The sequence below is a fragment of the Atta cephalotes genome, assembly GCF_000143395.1.
Source record: "Atta cephalotes unplaced genomic scaffold scaffold00011, whole genome shotgun sequence".
In the NCBI taxonomy this organism is placed as follows: domain Eukaryota; kingdom Metazoa; phylum Arthropoda; class Insecta; order Hymenoptera; family Formicidae; genus Atta; species Atta cephalotes.
Genome location: NW_012130075.1, coordinates 2,288,977 through 2,309,486, shown reverse-complemented (window position 1 = coordinate 2,309,486; position 20,510 = coordinate 2,288,977). Strand labels below are relative to the sequence as shown.

The 20,510-nt window shown below is 33.8% G+C and overlaps 2 protein-coding genes across 2 annotated transcripts in view; both read right to left on the bottom strand.

Annotated features, from left to right (window-relative positions):
• LOC105617006 (serine/threonine-protein kinase N) overlaps positions 1-11,933 on the bottom strand; it is a 32,961-nt gene extending 21,028 nt beyond the window's left edge. The window contains exons 1-3 of the mRNA XM_012198587.1: positions 11,910-11,933; positions 3,632-3,760; positions 1,190-1,391 (exon numbers count right to left, since the gene is read on the bottom strand). Coding sequence (XP_012053977.1) covers positions 1,190-1,391; positions 3,632-3,760; positions 11,910-11,933 — 355 coding nt within the window. The remainder of the gene's footprint in view (positions 1-1,189; positions 1,392-3,631; positions 3,761-11,909) is intronic.
• A 1,044-nt stretch (positions 11,934-12,977) lies between these two features.
• On the bottom strand, positions 12,978-15,806 carry LOC105617004 (conserved oligomeric Golgi complex subunit 6). Its single transcript, XM_012198585.1, has 9 exons — positions 15,729-15,806; positions 15,354-15,628; positions 15,137-15,281; positions 14,572-14,783; positions 14,275-14,495; positions 13,786-14,177; positions 13,551-13,712; positions 13,270-13,431; positions 12,978-13,211 (listed from the first exon to the last, which is right to left on the bottom strand). Exons 1-9 carry the CDS (start codon positions 15,804-15,806, stop codon positions 12,978-12,980), a joined length of 1,881 nt encoding a protein of 626 aa, XP_012053975.1.
• Positions 15,807-20,510: the final 4,704 nt, after the last annotated feature.

The following is a 20,510-nucleotide window of genomic DNA, read 5'->3' as shown; positions in this document are numbered from 1 at the left end:
GGGTGGAGTTATTAAGTGCCCTCTCGTTAACGATACGGAACGGTCATTAACGCGGTAGGGAGCGGGTATGCCGGAACATTAACTATTACCGCAATGCTTCGATATGTAAAACCAATGAATAAATGGGGCAATAATCGCTGCATATAAATAAACGTGAAATTATCGTGAACACGCTTTCATGAAACTTTCTGAAAAAATTGTTCAAATGATCGATATTCTATGCTCTTATCGGCACTTTGATTAAGTCTATTTTTTATTCCTACACTAGATTCCTACACTAGATTCCTACACTAGATACTAATATCCCTAAAAGACTGATGACGAATTCGATTAAATGTACTCAGTGCACACTGGTGTGCGTTAAAGCCGTCATATTAAACAAATTAATGTAAAGATATGACGATATTGATGTAAAAATATTGAATAATTGTTAATATAAATATAAAAATGGATTAAACCGTGAAATCCTCAATACATTATTAAGTAAAATATGTAAGTATTTTATAATTCGAAATATTTGCATTTTACTTTTACACAGATTAAATTAATGAACAATGATTTTAACATGCACCAATGCGTCCAATCGAATTCGCTGAAAATGGCAAAAAGGCGGATTTATTTATATAAATATAAAATATATGTGCCTGTTTGAAATGTGTATATTAGATGTGAATTATATGTGCGTTCCCGCTATACTTTGATTGGTACCGCCATTGTGATGCCAATCAAAAGGAATGTTAGTGATAGCTAGATTCTATTTTTTAAGGGGACAGCACTAAAACTTTCTTACTTTCGCAAAATATCAAACATACATCTATTTCACCTAAAGTTTCAAATGTATGTATTTAATTCAGCTACAGAAAAAAAGATCTGTTATTAATATCCCGTGTGCTTTAATTGTTTGTAATTGCTGTCTTCTGTGATGATTCATATAATAATGCTTATTAAACTATCGTGCAACGAATACAAGAAACGCAGATTTCTCTCTGCTTATATTAACCTATTTTTCCCGATATCGAAGATCTTTAGTGCTTGTCCCGGTATTGCGTCTGACGCGCGACGTTCATTACATAAAACCCGTTTAGGAGCGTGTAGCGAACCACTTTATTCTCGATCAATGCTATGCGAGGAATTATAAGGAGAACCCGAAGATGGTATCGCACAGCGCCATATGCTTCGCTTTACCAACCTTGACCGTTGGAGTGATTCTGCTGCGGCGATTGAGGCTGGCCCTGCGTCAGTATAATTTGACTCTCGAGCTGCTGGAGCTCAGCTTGGAGCTCGTTCAACTTGCTGTTCGCCTTCTTCACAATAGTCGCGACATCCGAGAGCGACTTGCGATCGGTCGCGACCTCCCTCAGCTTCTCCGCACCAGCCTTTATCTTCAGCTCCTGCAAATGAAAAAAAATGTTAAAATACTAAAATTCATAATCGTGCATTGGAACGACCACCATCATCACCATTTCAGTTGAAAACAACATCTTATATCGAGAAATTTAACTGTATACATTTATTATAATCTCGGTCAATCGCTCGTTTAAAAAACATCTATCACTCGATCGTGCCGCTCCTTTGTACAGCAAATGAGACGTAAAATCACACACGTGCCCAATGATTATATCTTTTGATATATCCTTTGGTATTCTATTAGTAAGCATTAATATACAGTTATCGCGAATTTTCGCAATGAATCATCATGACTTTTACACGGGAAGAGCGGTTTAACTAAAGTATCTAAAAATTTAATGAGATACACATCTGCAAATAATTGTATTGAACCATTTAAATAATTCTATTGAATGCTCAAACAGATTAAAACTTTCTGCTACATTAACGTCATGTTTGAGCATCTCCACATAATTATTTTGATGATCCAATACATATTATTTTCAGATCTGTTTTCATATCTAATTGAATTTTTAGATACTTCAGCAAAATTATTCTTTCCATGTATTTTCCAATATAAATTCATGTTGGTATATGAAGAATTATTCGTGTCTAATATTACGCCAATATTAGTCAGACAAAAATAATCGTTCAAAAGATATTTGTTCAATAAGCAATAATGACTCATTTGAAACAAATGGTCTTGACTTCCGAGACATTATGCATGCATATGTTCTGCAGTGCAATTGATTCACAGAAAATGTTCTGGTAACAAGCGTATGAAAATGTGCTGTGTTAAGAAACCTATCGCATTATACAGTATTACACACGGCTCTGTTTCGCAGTGGATCTATTAGCGGTAGGCAGCAACCAGACAACGTTAAACGAGCATGTTGTAAAGGCGCTTAGTAAGTACTAAGAGATAAAACAAGAAGACAAAAGACAAAAAGAGAAAGAGAGAGAGAGACAGAGAAAGACGCTGCTATATAGCAAAACTTGTTTCTACGCGAGTTGCAGAAATGGTTGGACCACCCTCAAGTTTCCATTCGCAGCGTGATTTTTAGAACGCGACGTCCGGTGCATCCGGAAACCATAGATCATCGATCGTTTATTACCGAGACGTATGTCGGATATTGATTAAGCTAGATGTAGGTACGCACGAAAAAATGTAATCACGTACGATCTGCAAATACTCCTATCTGCAATATCCTCTTGCAATCTCTTTAAGTATCGAGGATTTGTAATTGCAAATCTCCACCTAAATTATGGAATCGATTTAAGGATGTATCAGTATCAGGTGTGTGTCTATGTATAGTCTTTGCAAAAAGTGGAATTGGAAATTTATATCTTCCAATAAAACCATATAAAAATGACTGAATAACATAGCGCATTACCAAATAAATACGAACAGTTCAATAAGATCAATATTTGATAATATAATTTTATTTTATAAATTCAAATGAAGATTTTCTCATTTTATTTCAATTATTTTTTAAAACTACTTTAAAGTCTACTTTTTACTTGAATAATTTTTTATCCAGCTTCTAAATTATCGCCAAACTTTTGTATTATTTTTTCAAATATAGAAAAATCCGTAACTTTTCATAATCTTTTCACTATAAAAAAATTCATGTAGTACATTCTATTCTCCGTAATAGGAATACCTTTTGTGACTATATGAGTGACTATTAAGGGACTATATGAGTAAATCTTCGGGATATTTTTTCGTTATCTATTCTAGAAGTTTTTACGATTTTCAACTATCTATATGTATAAAAAATTATAATACATTTAAAATTAGCATAAATATAGTATGATAATTAGCCTATATGAAAAACTGTGAAGTAAGATAAAACATAAAATTATTTCAAATCATTAAACTATTTAAAAATTAAAAATTAAGAAAATATCTTAGAATTTTCCCAGGATCTATATGCTCCATTACGAATTAAATTAGCCCTATATAAAAAGCCACTATGGGAACAAATATCCACTATCATAGAATATTTATTCTAGAAATAAAAAAAGGCAAGCGAAAACATTAAGATAGCAAGGAGAGATTAATTTCAACGCATCGAAATGAAAAAAAAAAAGATGCATTAGGCTAATTATTGCTGAGTAAGAAAAGAGAACGGTACAGAACAAAGATAACGAAGAAAACGTGCTGATCATTCTACCATGTGTACAGACGAAGAAAGAACAGCTTCACTACAGTCAACGAAGGATAAGCGAAAACCTGACATACCTTGCGTATTTCTCGGCGTATATGTTCTCGCAGCACGTCAAGACGTGCCGGCAAGGGCACCTGGTCACTGCCAGCCACTCCATACTTGCTCGACAGTTCGTAAAGAACTGGGTGCCTGATGTAATCGCCCTGAAACAGATACAAAGTTCAATCCTGATTATTGATAGCCAATATAGCAATTGAGTTCGGGCAAAAGAACGTGCAATAAGGACGGGCAGTTCGGACGATTAATCACTCTCTAATTAAACTTTCTAATTAAAACGAGAATTTTTCCTTCTTTTGTGTTCTACAGGAATTTCCACTTTTATATAGATACGAGCGAAGCGCTATATCTGTATTTAATCATTTTTTCCATCCTTATGCCAGGACCATCGTATCAATTAATAATCAACATCCGCACTGTACTCGTTTCCACGCACTGAACGTATATAATCTTTCGGCATTATGCGCGAGCCCGTGTTAATCCTTATAATAATAATAATAATAATCGCAATATGATCTCTCGCATTAACGTGCGCCAGAGTTAAGATAACACCTGGCGGAAATTACACCGTAAATATCAACGATCAGAGAGGGTCTCGTCAACGAGCCGAAGGGAAACATCGCGGAAATACATCTCTTTAACCGGAAATCGTCTGGCGCGTATTGGTATGGCTACTCGTGAGATACGGATATAGACGCTAGGCAAACACAACACGCGCAGGAGAAAGTATCAGTCTCCCGCAGTCTCGCATCGAATTCCGGCCATCGAAACAGTATTATCCATTGTGATGAATGAACGTTGGTAGTTGTCAATTCGCGTGACGATACAATTGCTTCGTCCATGGAAACGTCCAAGGCTATTCGATCAAACTTCTAACGGATGTATTAGTGACCTACTTCGAATGCACAGCGTGCGACTGCGAATCGTGTCTTTGAATCACGAGTAAATTAGAGGCCACAAGCCTTAAAAGCAAATATCAGATTGCAACCGATATTCATAGGTTGTGTTCCAAAATTAATTGCCAGTACTGAAAATCTATAATGTACGTAAGCTATAGATTTTCATACAAGCAGTAAATTTTGGAATACAACTCTAGTCGGATTCTTATTTTAAGACCGTCTTACATAAGTAATGTCTTAAGGTGCACCGAAAGAAAAAAAATAGTTGTGGCAACTATAAAGTAGTACTGAATAACTATATTTTTATAGTATATAGTACAATACTATATTTTTATAATATTCGGTACTATACTAATTCTTATTACTTTGTAAAATTAGTTGCAAGTACTTAAATTATTAGCGTTGTTTTTTAGTAGTTGTCAAAACTATATTTTTTTCTGAGTGTGCTAATACAATTCTCTGAATTGGTTCATTAACATTTTAAGACTTTACTTAAGACAGTCTTAAACATAATGATTAAGGATATCGACTTTCAAACTCGAATTGGATTGAAATTTAACTAATCAGAAGAAAGAGAATCAATATCAAGTTTAGTAAACTTTGCTTTTATTGATCAAATTCCAATCCAAATTTGATCCTAATTTATAGTCTAATCTAATACATCTTTAACTCGATTTTGCACTAATATCCTTTCTTATCAAGATGAATTAACTATGTCCAAGCAGTTTTGCAATTGTAGTAAGATTCTTTAATACGATTGATTTATACAGAGACTCAGTGAAGCGTTAAGGACAAGACAAATCAAATTAAAGAATTTTACAATTACAAAGCTGCTTTTTCTGCTAAACACAGCTATTAACTTCAATCTCTATTTAACTTACTTTTTTTATCTTCTTCTAGTTCTAAGAATTAGAAAAAGAATAAATTAATTTAAGAATAAAATTAATTTACATTGATAGAAATAACAAAGGTCTAAAGAAATAAATTTTTTTCACCAATGTAGATTAATTTTAATCTCGGTTCAACTTACTCTCCATCTTTTTCTAATTCTTAGAACTAGAAAAAATGAGGATGAGCCGAGATTGAAACTAATCTACATTGGAAATAAAAGATTCTTCTCGATATAGAACCGATACTATCGGCGAAAACGTACCGCACACGGCGTCACGCAAGTCCGAAGGTATCTAGAGCTGGTCACTTTGGTCAGTGGGATACATTTGCACACAACCGATTTCCTCTTCTTGTCCAACCCGATAAACGACATCCTTATTCCGTGAAATGGCTTCGCACCGAAATGACCAGGATACTTTCGTCTCCTAGTCGCGTGTGCGTTCTGTCGCGCGAGACTAACATCGGCAGAACGTTTTAATATCTCGTCATTAAGATTCGCATCGAGCAACAAACAAATGAGCTTCCATCGTGATTAATCACTGCTGAATCACTGTCATTGGAGCGATAATCTCCCGGGCTGCAATCATGCGGGCCCAGGTAAACGTCAGCCACCTGTTGCAGCGAAAATCTACGATATCACGTCCGCACGCCGTATTTCCGTGATTCCGCGCACTGTCGCTGTTATACGACGACCTAACTGTAAAGCTCGCTCGCACCCGGAGCGCGCGACACGCTCCTCGAATTTGAGAAGTAGAACTGACCAAGAAGACAGCGCCGACGCCGTTATCTCTTATCTTAGCCGCGCCGATAACAGCGTTACTCAACTATAAAACGTGAACTTATCGTTTCCTGACGATGCTAATATGAAGAAGATATTTAAAAAAAATAAAACAACCAATCGTCAAGTCACAAATCAAACTCGTAACTCGGTGCCATCCGATCGATCCATTATTTAGAGTCATAATAAATAATTATATATAGGTTTATTCATTTTCGAAGAAAGTTCTGAACAAATACAAAGAACAAAGTTTATAATTCAAAAATAAATAATCATATGTATGTAGAATTAATGTAATCGTGTATCAATTTAACACTTCTGTTACATATATTTTCTTTATTGTAATCGAGTTATGTTAATTTTAATGAATTGAATTTACTTCGAGAAAAATATATGTGAATAGTGTGAATTCTAAGCATGTGACTTCATTGTAACTACATTATTGTACAACAAATAGCATCACAAGATTCAAGTTTCTGTTGAAACAGTAACTGTTGAAAGTATTGGTCGAAGTTATCGCATTGAAATTAGAATGTTTCATTCACAATTCGCAATTGTGTTTGTTACGCAAATTCTCTTTATAGTAGACATTGCTAGATATGCATAGGAAATGACAACCCTGCGACTCTGCCTTCGGGAGTAATGAAAGTATATCTGGATGTTAATTTAATTTTCGCTGCGTGTGCGAAAACTTGCACACAGCCGACATTAACTGACGCACGATCTATTTTCATGCATTCCACTAATATTTGCCACGGTAATCTTTGGGAGGTCAACAGACGTCGCAACGTCAGGGGAATCCTTCTCGTTTGGACGAGCATTTCGCATGAGGAAATCGGGGAAAATTGTGAAAGTAGCATGAGAATTATTTTCACCAGTACCAAGCCTCCAAACAAATCATCATGCAACGCCAAAAGAAGATTTCAACGTCAGTGTTGAATTACTAATTTATTACTCATTTATTATTCATTCATTGACGTATTACGATCAAAACCGTAGTTTTAATTTGGAACGTAAACGGCTATGAAATTCGTATATAAAATTAATTTATTACATCAGAGATGGTTTTCAAAGATTTGTTAAATATAATCAAACAAAATTTCAGAATCAAAGAAAAACTGTTAGATTTTAATAGATTCTTTTTTTCCCTTTAAATAAAATTTTTTCAATCTCCTTTTCAAAGAACTCCAACTTTTTTTATCTTATTTATTTAGCTTTTCAGAGTTTTATTTTTCTCATAGTAACAATTTCGCTTCGATTTGACTGAAATTTTGTTTTTGCTGTATTTGACAAACCTTTGAAAAACAACATAGTAACAGATTAATTTTATACAACGAATTTTGCATGAATATACAAACTCAGTTAGTATACAAAGTCTGATGGGGAAAAATGACAAATTTTCCACATCATTTTGATGTTCTCCGTTTTACTGTAAAATTGAACTTTAAAGAAACAATTGATATTATCGACTATTAAAATATTGTTTTCTGGAACAATCGTATGATGTTTCAGCATTCTATTCGCGTAAAATTCGAGAAAGTGTCGGTGAACGATCTAATATTAGAATCGACTTTTCGAGATTGAATCTTCAAGTGTAACTCGCGATTATACGTGAAAGTTTTCGAAACAAGAATCGACATGCCAACTTCACGATCTCCCGATGATCATCGAGCGGATTCGAGGTCTAAATAAAAGCCTTCGGCCATAAAATATGTATAATTCGATTGGATGCACTCAGAAATTACTTATCACAATTGTTTGACCGATTCGAGTCTCCTTGAAATGTGTTGTTAAACACAAAAATTTTAGAGATATGTATTTTTTTTATATCGATCCAATTTGAGATTTACATAATGAAATGACCCTCAAAAATAATTATAACCAATTATCAACAAAATGATAAGATATATAAAAAGTTTTTTAAATAAAACTGAGAAACCGCTAATCAAAATTGCATACAACAATGCGTACTAATGCCCAAATAATGCATAGGTAATACCCAACTGTTATGTTCACTAATGCTTTAATAACGCCTATTAATATCCTAATATCCATTAATGCCCGTTAATGTTCTAGTAATGCACAACCTCATACCGTTTATTATAATACACAATTCTCTTAAAGGGGGAACTTGGTTTAGAACGCGAAAAGTAGCTGTTTTTTTTTGCGAATTTTTTATAAACAAACTATGAAGTCGATCTTTCTAAAATTTTAGGGGTGATTTGTAGTATAGATATTTCAATAATAGATATTTCAATAATACAAAATAATTTTTTAATATAAAAATAATTAATACAATAATAATAAGTTATATATTAATCATTATTGTGCTTTAGCACAGACGTTGGTAATATGGAGTCTGTAATCCTTGCCTGAATAAAAAAAAACCAAAAATTTTTTTAAATCAAATATTTTATCCTGAATAAACTTAAAAAAAAAGAGGGAAGGGGAGAAAAATCTCAAATTATAAGTGCAGAAATAATTATTTATATTAATTTTTTAACAAATAATGTTTTTAGTTCATTTAGAATTAATTGACAATTATGTAACTAAAAAATTTTGGACGAAGTAAATTAGTCAAATAGTTTTTAAATTATTGCCAATTCTTGCCAATTTCGAAAAAGTGATTTTAAGAAAAGTTTTCGGTACCACTGTATATTTGCACGACGCGTACCTGTTTCTCAAGCTATAACTACAAAAGTATTTTGAATTTCGGTCTAAAACTTTACGAGTATATTTTTAAAAAGTAATACTATCGATGAAAGAAAAAAAAAAAAAATTTTTGACTCTTTAAACCAGGTTCTTCCCTTAAATGATTACCTCAATGTCCTCAATGATTTACTTTTCAAATAAAATTTTTAATTTTTTATATAATTTTCTAGATTTTAAAAATGTAATATTTTGAAAAATCTCCATTCCTATTAAATTTGGAAGGATTGCTTCACCCCTTAAATTTTGAATTGAATCAATATAAAAAAATAAATATCTCTTAGATTTCTATATTTAACAATACATTTAAAGAAAAATCGAATCAGTCGGACAGTTGTGATACAGGTCACATTGTCAGTACACATTGATACAAGCTATACATAAAGCTATACATAAAGATATATATTTAATATAAATATTAAAAATCGATTAAATCCCCCTGAAACCCTCTGAAGAATATACTTTGTTGTACTGTTAAATATATAAAACATGTATTTTATAATTCGAAATATTTGCATTTACTTTTATCCTCAGATTACATCAAACGGCTTTAATATGCATTAATGCGCACTAATGCATCCAACTAAATTTCTTATAAAACCTCTATTCTATAATTCTTAATGATAATGTCATTATATTGTCGTTACGCAACTTTTTTTTATCATACAAAAAAAACCTGTGTAACGACAATATAACGATATCGTTAAGCTTTAAACACAATCGAAAACAGGTGATAGAAACAGGGAACAGGTTTCAACCTATCAGAAATGTATACATCAGAATACACGATTTCTGACAGAATGAAAAATCTATTATTCTCTGTTCCTATAGCCAGAGTGTTTTCAATTGTACCTCAGGCTTTATCGTTGTTAACAATTACAGAATAGGGGCCTAATAAGATCTATTTGCGAGCGGTGGCATTCCTCGAACGTCCTATTCCCGCGTCTCTTGTACCTCTTCGCAGGAGAAGCAGGTGTTACGAGGCGGAACCGGCGCGAAGTCAGTCAGGACCGGTTACACCGACGCCGATTAGCGCCAACCGGGCACTTTCTTGTCGTTTTTGTCAGGTAAAATGGTAACGATTGAAGAACGATCGATATCGTCACAAGCTGAAATTCTGGTGTGGATAAAAGAATCTCATTTTTCCTTATTGAAAACTTGAATATTGCTGCATATGAACTTTGGTATGGCAAACTTTATCTCCGAGAATTGGATCACTGGAAGTAGAATCCGGTTGCATTAATTGAAATTCTAATGAAAAACGGACAAATCAGTATTTTACATTTAAACCTATTCTAATTCTAGTTGAGATAACCGATATTCAATCTTGATGACCAAAATTCTAATTGATAGATGTGATCAGAATCTATTGGTTTGTTCATACAAACAAAAATTTATCTCAGGGATCTTTTGCGATTCAATGCCGACTGGAGGACAGGTCTAAGATTAATCGCCATTAATTTCACAATGTCACGAATACATAACTCAAGAGAGTAGAGTAGTCTAGCTAAACGGAATCGAAAACTAAAAACCGCAACTTGGCAACCGAGTGTGTGCCAGTTTAGAGATGCCCTACAACAGAGTCTGTATTGTTAGATATCAAAGGGACAATGACAGTCCAATCCTTTGAATTGAATAACATTTTGTAAAATTTATTTCCATGTGTGTTGAAATGTAAATCAATCAACTTCTGTGATTAGTTTCGAAATAAACGTATACACTATTAACGTATACATTTAGTAAATAATAAATTAAATTTGAATCAAATTTAATACATTTTCTTGAGCTAAATTATTTAACTTTATTGTATTTTAATTAAATTAATGTATTGAGTGGGAATAGTAGTGACAAAATAATACGAAATAATACAAATTGGGTATAATTTGACATCATAAATTTAATATTATGGCCGTGAGATGACAAGTGTTTAAATAGCTCATCGTTATTTTAACTTTAATAAGTTAAAATGGGATAGCAATTATAAAAAAAAAACGGTATAAACGCTTTTCTTTCTCATTCTTATTTTGACAAGTGGCCAGATTCTGTTATAAAGTCTAGTACATATCGACGCGTTGGTTAATTAATCCTCGTTAACTGGATTTTTTCTCTGCTACAAATGGCAACGTAATTTTGAAGCGAATGGAGTCAATTAGGGTTGTTTTCCTTTTAAGAGACACAGTCGAGACTTTTGATGCAAATTGACACACGTCGCTTTCCATTTATAATTTTGTTTAAATTCAAATTATCGACATTTTTCGACTCAGGAGAAGAGTCCGAGTATATTTAAATGTAAGTTTAATCAATTGAAAGATATTAGAACATAACATAAACACGGTGAGAATTATCCAAACATTAACCAGTGTTAAATCCAGAGATATTTTTTGGAGGATATATTTGTAATATACAATGGAAAATAACTGTTTGACAAGTTTTAAGCTAATTGAAATTTTGTAAGATTAGATAGATATTAAAAATGTACACACACGCATATGGCGTTGCATTTAACTGTGCAAAATGTATTCGACTGATGTGTATCGATTTGAATCTTCTAAAAGGAAAGTAGTTTTTTAAGACCCAGACGGTCGACGGTGAAGAAACAGGGGATGGTCCAAACGAGGAACGGCAAGGAAATGCATATCAGGTGTGCGCGGCCCGTCACGTCTGGTTTGCCGCCGAACGAGAACCGAGAACTCGCGATCCACACAAAAAACCGACCGCGACGATCCCCGTCATCGATGGGAAAGCCCCGCTTGTGCCTCGGGGTACAAGTGCACGTACGTCGCGGACGGACGAGAGCAAGCGAATGAAAAAACGGCGGAAAGAGAGGTGAGAACGACGAACCAAGAGGATAGGAATCCCGACTCGGAGACATGCGTCCCAGGAGGAGACGTGCACGATTATGGCGTCCGGATAATAACGCACGTCGCACGGGATAAACGCACGTCGGGCACGCGCACCAGTTCGCAAAGAGAGCGTGGAAATGGGAGAGCGCGGAATGCCTCGCACGGCGAGACTCACCTGATAATAGCTCGATTCCGCCATCTTGCTCCCGCACTCAATAACGCTCTTTCACTCACTCACTCACTACTGCCGCCGCTTTCCATCCGTCCTTTGTGCGCGTCGTTGAGCCGACGGGACGAGAAGTCCATGGCGCGTTTGATCGCGCGGCCCGCAATTATATCGCGCTGCGTGCGTCGCGTCGCGTCGGCGCCGTGCCCACCGCCGTACGGCGCCGCATCTCACGTCGCCACTCCGCCAGAAGTACACTCGTTACCCGAACGTGAAATCCTGTCGAGAATGTATTCCGCTAGCGGACGAAACAATCGACACGAGTTCACTCGGCCGATCGGCGATGAAACTGTCGCGCACACAGCGATTCATGCGCTACTACACGGGAGGATCAATGAAAGACGCGCGGCGTTCGACAACAAAATACGAACACGACCACATTCCACCGCACCGGACTAGCGACTGACTGAAAATGCCGGGCCAATCGCCGCGCGAGGCGCGTGCCGCGCATGCGCCGATCCTTCGTCGTCGCGGCCGACGCGAGCTCGCGCGACCAATCGGCGCTCATCGTTATCTGCACTCTAGAATCCCGCGCCAATCGCGAGCATTGGCGGGATACTAAATCCCAACAGTCTTTCTGAAATTTTAACAAAGAAATCTTTTGCATAAATCCGTCATTTAACTCTACATTACTCGCACAATTTTTTTTTTTTTTATGTAATTACTGCGTAAAACGTTTCTGATATTCTATATCTCAATTTTCATTTTCTTTGATTTACAATTAAAGATTGATACACCTAATAAATGTAAAAATTTTTTTTAATTACAATTTGCGCTAAATATAATAATGTGTGTTAATAGGATTCATATATTTAGCGAATTTATAAGGCGAGAGTTCCCTCATTTTGTTCCCATAAAAAAAAGTTATTACATGAGTCGAAAATGTTTAAAGAAATCAAGATACTTATTTCATATTTATAAAAATTCAAGCATATTCGTTTTCATACACTTCATTGCTATTTAAATATATACATTACATATACAATATACAATGCTTTTAGAAATCAATAGATGTAATTATTGAGAAATTAGTGTCTGAAGAAGATCCTCAGGTGTTCTGGAAAAGAGACTGCTGGGGTTTTGGTATAAGTTCTTCGGGTCATGGCAGGCGTCAAACAACTGCCTATATATAGCTCCGATTACTTCGAACGATCGTTTCTGAGTAATTATGCGATGATTATTGCTTTGCAGTAAACTTATTTGTGGTAGCAGTAAGACGTCCGGCATCACTAGAAATGCCTCCAGTTTATTCTGCAAAAAATCAGCATCTCTGGTATATGTTATTTTATTTTATAAATAAATCACTTACAGTGAACTCTTTCACGCTGAGAGCATCCATGCCTGGTATAGACGAAAGTGGTCCCTGATCGCGTCCTTGCAGAATAGTATAAATTGAGCCAAGATTTAAATGCGCTACCAAAGAACTAGCTTGCTCCGACGTAAGTGTGTCGATTTGCGCATCGGATTGTGCCTGGATTATTATAGTCGATTGCAATCATTACAATTTACAAATAGACATCAAATGAAGCAATGTGGAAACAATTTCAGTCTATTACGTCTGACTCTAGTGTGTATAAACTAACCAATCACCTGTAACCTTTCTAATCTCTGATCCATATACTCGTACAGTGCCAACGTTGATTGTATCTGATGCATACAATTGAGAAGATAAACGGCCATATCCACTGTTGGCAATCTAGATGCTGTTTCATTAACTTCTTGAAGTAATGGATCGATGATACATGACACAATCTGCCAATCATTAAAACAACATAAAATAGATTTTTTCCAACAAAAAGTTGAAAAATATTGTTATTGAATATACCTGTAACATATCTTTTTCTCTGTCTTCAGCAATACTAGCGACAGATAATATTTCATTTAAGAGCGATAACAGTCTAGAGACTGACGGAGCAGGAACTAAATCACTTCCGGGAGGCTCCGCACGCTCTCCGAGAGCGATTCTCGTTTCTCTCTGTAGTCTACTTAGAAAACTTTTTTCACTTAAAGCTAATAAGTCCAATAATGTTTGATCTAAGACACTTTCAGGTATAACTTGTTCAGTAATAGCGCGATAGAATCTGATTAGAGTTGTTATCGAATATAATACTGTCGCTGGCGCTTCTGTAGATATAACATGTTCTATTCTTGATTTTAGAGGATGACATAATCCTTCTGTAATGTTACTTAATGCCTGTTTCACCTGATCCGACACATCTGTAATAAACAGATTCATTATATTTAAACAAAATATATAGATTCACATTTAAATAACGACTCAAGATTCAAGGTGAAAAAAAAAAGAGCTTCTTACCTGTTTTATCACAGCCTTTCACTAAAATAAGAATATTCTCTTTCTCTACAGGAATTACTTGATGTAGCCATGCAAGCATATCACCGACATATCGCTTAGGATCATTGGCATGCATTTCTATAGGATTAGGTGTTCCAAAACTCTCTCCTAATGTTAGCGCATCTATGAATGATCCCACCAAGGCAGTTCTCCTAGCTGTACAGTACTCATCTAGAATGTACCTAGCAACATATGTTAATTATGATAAAAATAGCAGATTCAAAAGCAATACCTGCATTCAAATATTAATCATCTTACTTGAATAACACTGGTCTATCTTGTAGCTTACTCATGGCTTTAATGAGTAATGGCGCCAAACGTTCATTTTCTATATTTTTACACTGAGTTTGCGTCCATCGATATAACCTTTCAAGCGCAGATTCTTGCAACAATGTCATTCTTTGCATAATATCTAGAGCCAATGTTTGATAACCGGACTGCATCAGTACTCTACACTTACCATGAATATCCTGAATGCCAAATCACATAAAAAAGAGAAGAAATAAATATCATTATGGAAAATAGATTGTTTTAAAAGATAATAAAAGATAATAAACAGCCAAGCTGATTATTCATATGTGTTTGTGTATTATAAATATGATAAATATTATTAATTTTATATTTATAAAATAAGAAATTAATAAACAAGGTCATAATTTAATAAAACAATGTTTAATTGTCATATATTTATCATGTTTTAATAGATAATAGAATACTAGCTCAATCATAAGCTTCTATTTTATTATCTTTAAATTTTTATTTTTACAATTTAATTTTTGTTTTAATTGTAATTATTTAAGAAGCTTTCTATGTACCTACTAACCTGTACTTTACTAACTACAGAAAAAAATTCTTCCGTTATGGGCGATTCCCTGGCTGATCCATGCAGTACAGTCAATTCAGATGGAGTCAATTGAAAATTTCTGATAAATGCATTTGCAACTTCTTGCTGCATAGTTAAGATTTGACTGAGAATAAAGATAAATAATAAATTTCTTAGAAATGCAAATGTCATTGTACAAACATACAAATATCTTTACCTTTCACTCTGAAGCTTTGAGGTCTGTTCAATCAGTTGTGAAGTTTGAGCCTTCGTAACTTGCAAGCGATTAGTCATAGATTGCACAGATGTGTTCATTGCTAGAACATTTTGATAAACATCGTCCAAGGAAGCTTTTACCTCTCTGAATGAAGCCAAGAATTCTTCGTTTATCGCCAGACTCCGTCTCTCTATTTTGCTACGCAGATTTCGGCGAGAATTCAATGTGTTCTCAGTGAAGAATGTTGACAATTCTTTCAAAGCTTCCAACGTATCCTAAAATATAATATAAGAATAATTATTGAAGTACCACATACTCGTTGTCATTTGCAGAATAAGGTTTTCATATAATCGGTTCGTTTTTCACAATTTATACCTTATCATGTTCCACTCTGGATTCCAATAATTTGTTGACTCTCCGCACTAAGGCAGAATTCATGTTTTTCTCGCTCATTGCGGACTTGGATCTTCAAGTTTATCTGTGGCATATAACCTGTGTATGAATGTCAAAATCAGTCAAACGATACACGTCATTTGAAGAAGCAGTTTTTTCGATGAATTTCGGAACGCCGATCACAATGTCGCAGGAAGCTACTGCGATCAGAGAGAAATCTGAAAGAAGATATGAAAGTCTTTTTCTTGTTATCGCAAAATATTTCCGCGCACTATACTGCCCTCTGAAGAAATGGATGTCAACTACACAACACATCCATTTTATTTGCCGTATTCTTAAGGATATACCCATACTTGTATAACCGCACGTAAATTATCCAATCGCATTTCTCCTATAAAGACGCACGTAAAATGTGATTGGATAATTTTCTATATGTATACATTTATGCGGCTACGCAAGTTTATATATGGACTCTAAGTCCGGATTTACAATAGATGTCTTAAGGGGATGCTGGAATATTACAGCATCCCCTAAAACTGTAAGAAATTGACTAACTGTATCGAATAACTATATGCGTGGAGAATAATTAATTGTGATTCGTCCATTCCATTAGGGCTAAGGGTTAAAAATCTATTGTAGATCCGGAATAATGGAAATAAGTCGCTAAAATTGTTGAAATTTGATAGATTTATTTCAGTGATTTCAGCGATTAAACTACTATGAATTATAATAATGTGATCCTTTTTTGGATATTTGATTTCTAAATTTTTATTTTTATATTTAATTATTTTACTTTATTTTGCTAATCATTTCGAATTAAAATACAAATTTGAATACGAAAAGATTTTTCATATATGAATATATATTAATTCAATCAGCACACAATGTTTTTTAAATGTTTTTTTAAATGTTTTTTAAATCATTAATTTTATATTTTTCACGATTGGTTTTCAAAATTCATTAATTTAACATTTATTTAATGTTTAAACATTATTTTGTATATATATAATTATAATTTTCTATTTGAAATAAATGTTTGAAAAAACATTTTTTAAATGTTTATTTAATGTTTATTAAATGTTTATTTTACATTAATTATTTATTTGAAATAAAGGTTTAAAGAAATATTTTTTTATGTTTATTTAATATGTTTATTTTACATTATTCATTCATTTAAAATGTGGTGAGAAATATTTATTCCACATTTATTTAATGTTTAATAAATGTTCATTTCACATTAATTATTTGTTTAAAATAATGATTTAAAGAAACATTTATTTAATATTTATTACATCTTTTTTAAACAGTTATATGATATATTTATTTGATATTATTCGCGATAAGATTTCAAAAAGTAACGTAAGAGCGGCACGCGACACGGCTACTCGCTTGTACAAATTTCGAGGAATTTAAGAGAATGACTGCGCAGTAACTACGAGTAAATATGACGCGCTGCTCCGTGCCACCCTGTGCCATCCCCACCTCAAGGTCGCGCGCCAACCGTTTAACTATCCAAATATTAACATATATTACGAAGTAAAATAACATATTCTTTATATTTTTAATGTTCTTCGATTAATGAAACAATTTCTTATATATATCTAATTTTAGCGACACGAGTCATTTAACGTGATATCATAATTATATTGTGATACACCGAGGAATATATTTTCCTGATGAAAATAAAAATCAGAACGTAAGTTTAATGTAATGGGAGAGTAACAGAAACGAAAACGAAACTTCTAGAAGGCGAAAATTGAAATATCAAAATGTAAAAGAAGCGTAAATGTTTCTTTTACATTTCATCGTTTCAATTTTCGCTTTCTAGAAGTTTCGTTCACGCTTCTGCTAATCTTCCATTACATCCGATTTGCGCTCCGATTTTTATTTTTATATGTAATTTAATTATGTAATTTAAATATAATTTATCCGTTACTTTTTCCGTATTAAGAAAGCGGTACACGAAAATGACATAATTATATGATTCAAAGTGATAAAAAGCTATTATTTGAAATATCTAACAATAAGAATCTCATTTTTATATCGTACATGTAAGAACACATGAAATATTTAAAATGAGTTATGTATGTGCGTAATGAATCTAACAATAAGAAATAAAGTAAAACCCGTGCAACAAAATCTATTAACCCTTAGTACACCCCTTAGTTTTAGGCGTAATTCGCGTTCGTAGATATCTAATTTTCAATAATTAATATGCGATACGTAAAACACGTCCATTTTCCTTCGAGTTCGTCGAGCGAATGCCGAAGTGATGACGTAGTTAACTACCACGCCGCGCAGCAAGGTCACGCGCCAACCCTCTAACTACGAAATATTAATACGCATATTACGAAAAGTAAGTAAAATAATATATTCTTTACATTTTTTATCTTCTCCGATTAAAACAATTTATATTACACAAAATCCACACAGTGTTTTTAATAAAAGATTGATGTCTTGCTATTTTTTAATTATTGAATTCATGTCTTATTCTAAAAATAAAAAAGTTATTTAGTATTTTAAACATTTCTAATTATTTTAAACTTATTTCTTATTTAATTAATATTTATAATATTATTCTTGTTACATTTTCATTTCAACATATTTGCGTTCCGCAGAAAAGCGAAATTATAACGAATTCATTATGAAAATGAAATTAAATCACCACAGAAAATGTAATAAATTTGAATCTTGTTTTCTAGATTAAAATTATGTGTGTTATTACTTTCCAAAAAAATTCAAAAAAGAAGTATTAATAACAGATTAATTTTTTTTCGATCTACTAAACGAAGATAATTTTAAATAATATTATAAATTTAATTTTAGTTTTTTAAATGAACAAATTATTCACTCATACAAATATTTATTTTTAAAATCGAGCAAGGGACGCTCACTTCATATCGACGCGACGTTCGAACATTCAAAAACTATGAATTCCCGACATGACTGACATAACTGTCCGAAAAAATGTTAACGTGTACACTGATTTACACTTTGCAATCGCTCATTGAATCCGGCACTCACGATATGTCCGAATCCGAGATACATTTTTACGAAATTCGAAAGACAATGCAACTTTATGCCGATGCATAAGCGCTTCGAAGCGCCAACTGCAACAGTCCGACGCGACGCAACAGAACGGGATTCAAATTACGTTTGACCATCGCACGTACAAATTTATGCTAATTTATGCTACGATAATCACTCACTTGCACTGCCAGATTCAACACTCCCAATGCGCTAATGACCTGTTGAAGACTCGGAAAATCGCGGCAACTTCACTCCGATTCTAGAAGCGCCAACGGTCTGATTTTAAATAAAATCGAGAACGATCAGAGCAACGCCACACGATCTACAAGATTTTTATCGAAATATGGATCGTTTGCCGGTCGCACGTAGTAATTTATGGTCCATGTCCTTCTTAATAATACACTATAAAAACCAGGCATTTCATTCTGTGGAATTTTACTTCGATACTTCGAGCGAGCCAACAATTCGTGATTAACAAGAATAGATACGCGTTGCTTTTGACAACGATCATTTATTGCCAGATTTTATGTTTCCCGATAATTTTATAACACTCCTCATTCCTCAAGACTCGTTCTGAAAAAGTACACACGAAATACGGAACGACGCGAAATACATTTTATATGTATGTAATACCAACACATACCAGATAATGCCGGCTAGTGGAGCGCCGGGCGAAGACTGAGGGTCGAGGGGGAACGTGTCACGTGGTGAACATGGTGGGGGAATGTGCTGCGCGGCGTAGTAGTTGACTACGTCATCACTTCGGCATTCGCTCAGAACTCGGAAGAAGATGGATGTGTTTTACAAATCGCTCCGTGTGTCGCATATTATTGAAAATTAGATACCTATGAACGCGAATTACGCCTAAAACTAAGGAATGTACTAAGGATTAATAGGTTTTGTTGCACAAGTTTTACTTTATTTCTTATTGTTAGATTCATTAAGCACATACACAGCTCATGAATATTTTACATATTTCATGTGTTCTCACAATATGATAAAAATGAGATTCTTATTGTTAGATGTTTTAAATAGTGCCTTTTTATCACTTTGAATTGTATAATTCTGTCATTTTCGTGTTCTGCTTCCTCTACGAAAAAAGTATTATTATATTTAAATTATATATTATTAAGGGAATAACTGCGCGGTAACTACGCGTAAACGTAAACATGACGCGTCACTCCGTGCCACCCTGTGCCATCTCCACTTCAAGGTCGCGCGTCAACCGTCTAACTATTCAAATATTAATGTATATTACGAAGTAAAATAATTCTTTATATTTTTAATGTTCTTTGATTAATGAAATAATTTCTTATATATATTTAATTTTAGCCCGAGTTTAATGTGATAGCATAATTGTATTATGTGTACACCGAGGAACATATTTCCCCGATGAAAATAAAAATCGGAGCGTAAATCGGATGGACGAGTAACAAAAACATGAACGAAACTTCTAGAAGGCAAAAATTGAAATGTAAAAGATTTACACTTCTTTTACGTTTTGATATTTCAATTTTCGCCTTCTAGAAGTTTCGTTTCTGCTTCTGTTACTCTCCCATTACATTAGACTTACGTTTGATTTTTATTTTCATCAGGGAAATATGTTCCTCGGTATACACATAATATAATTATGTTATCACATTAAACTCGGGCTAAAATTAAATATATATAAGAAATTATTTCATTAATCAAAGAACATTAAAAATATAAAGAATTATTTTACTTCGTAATATA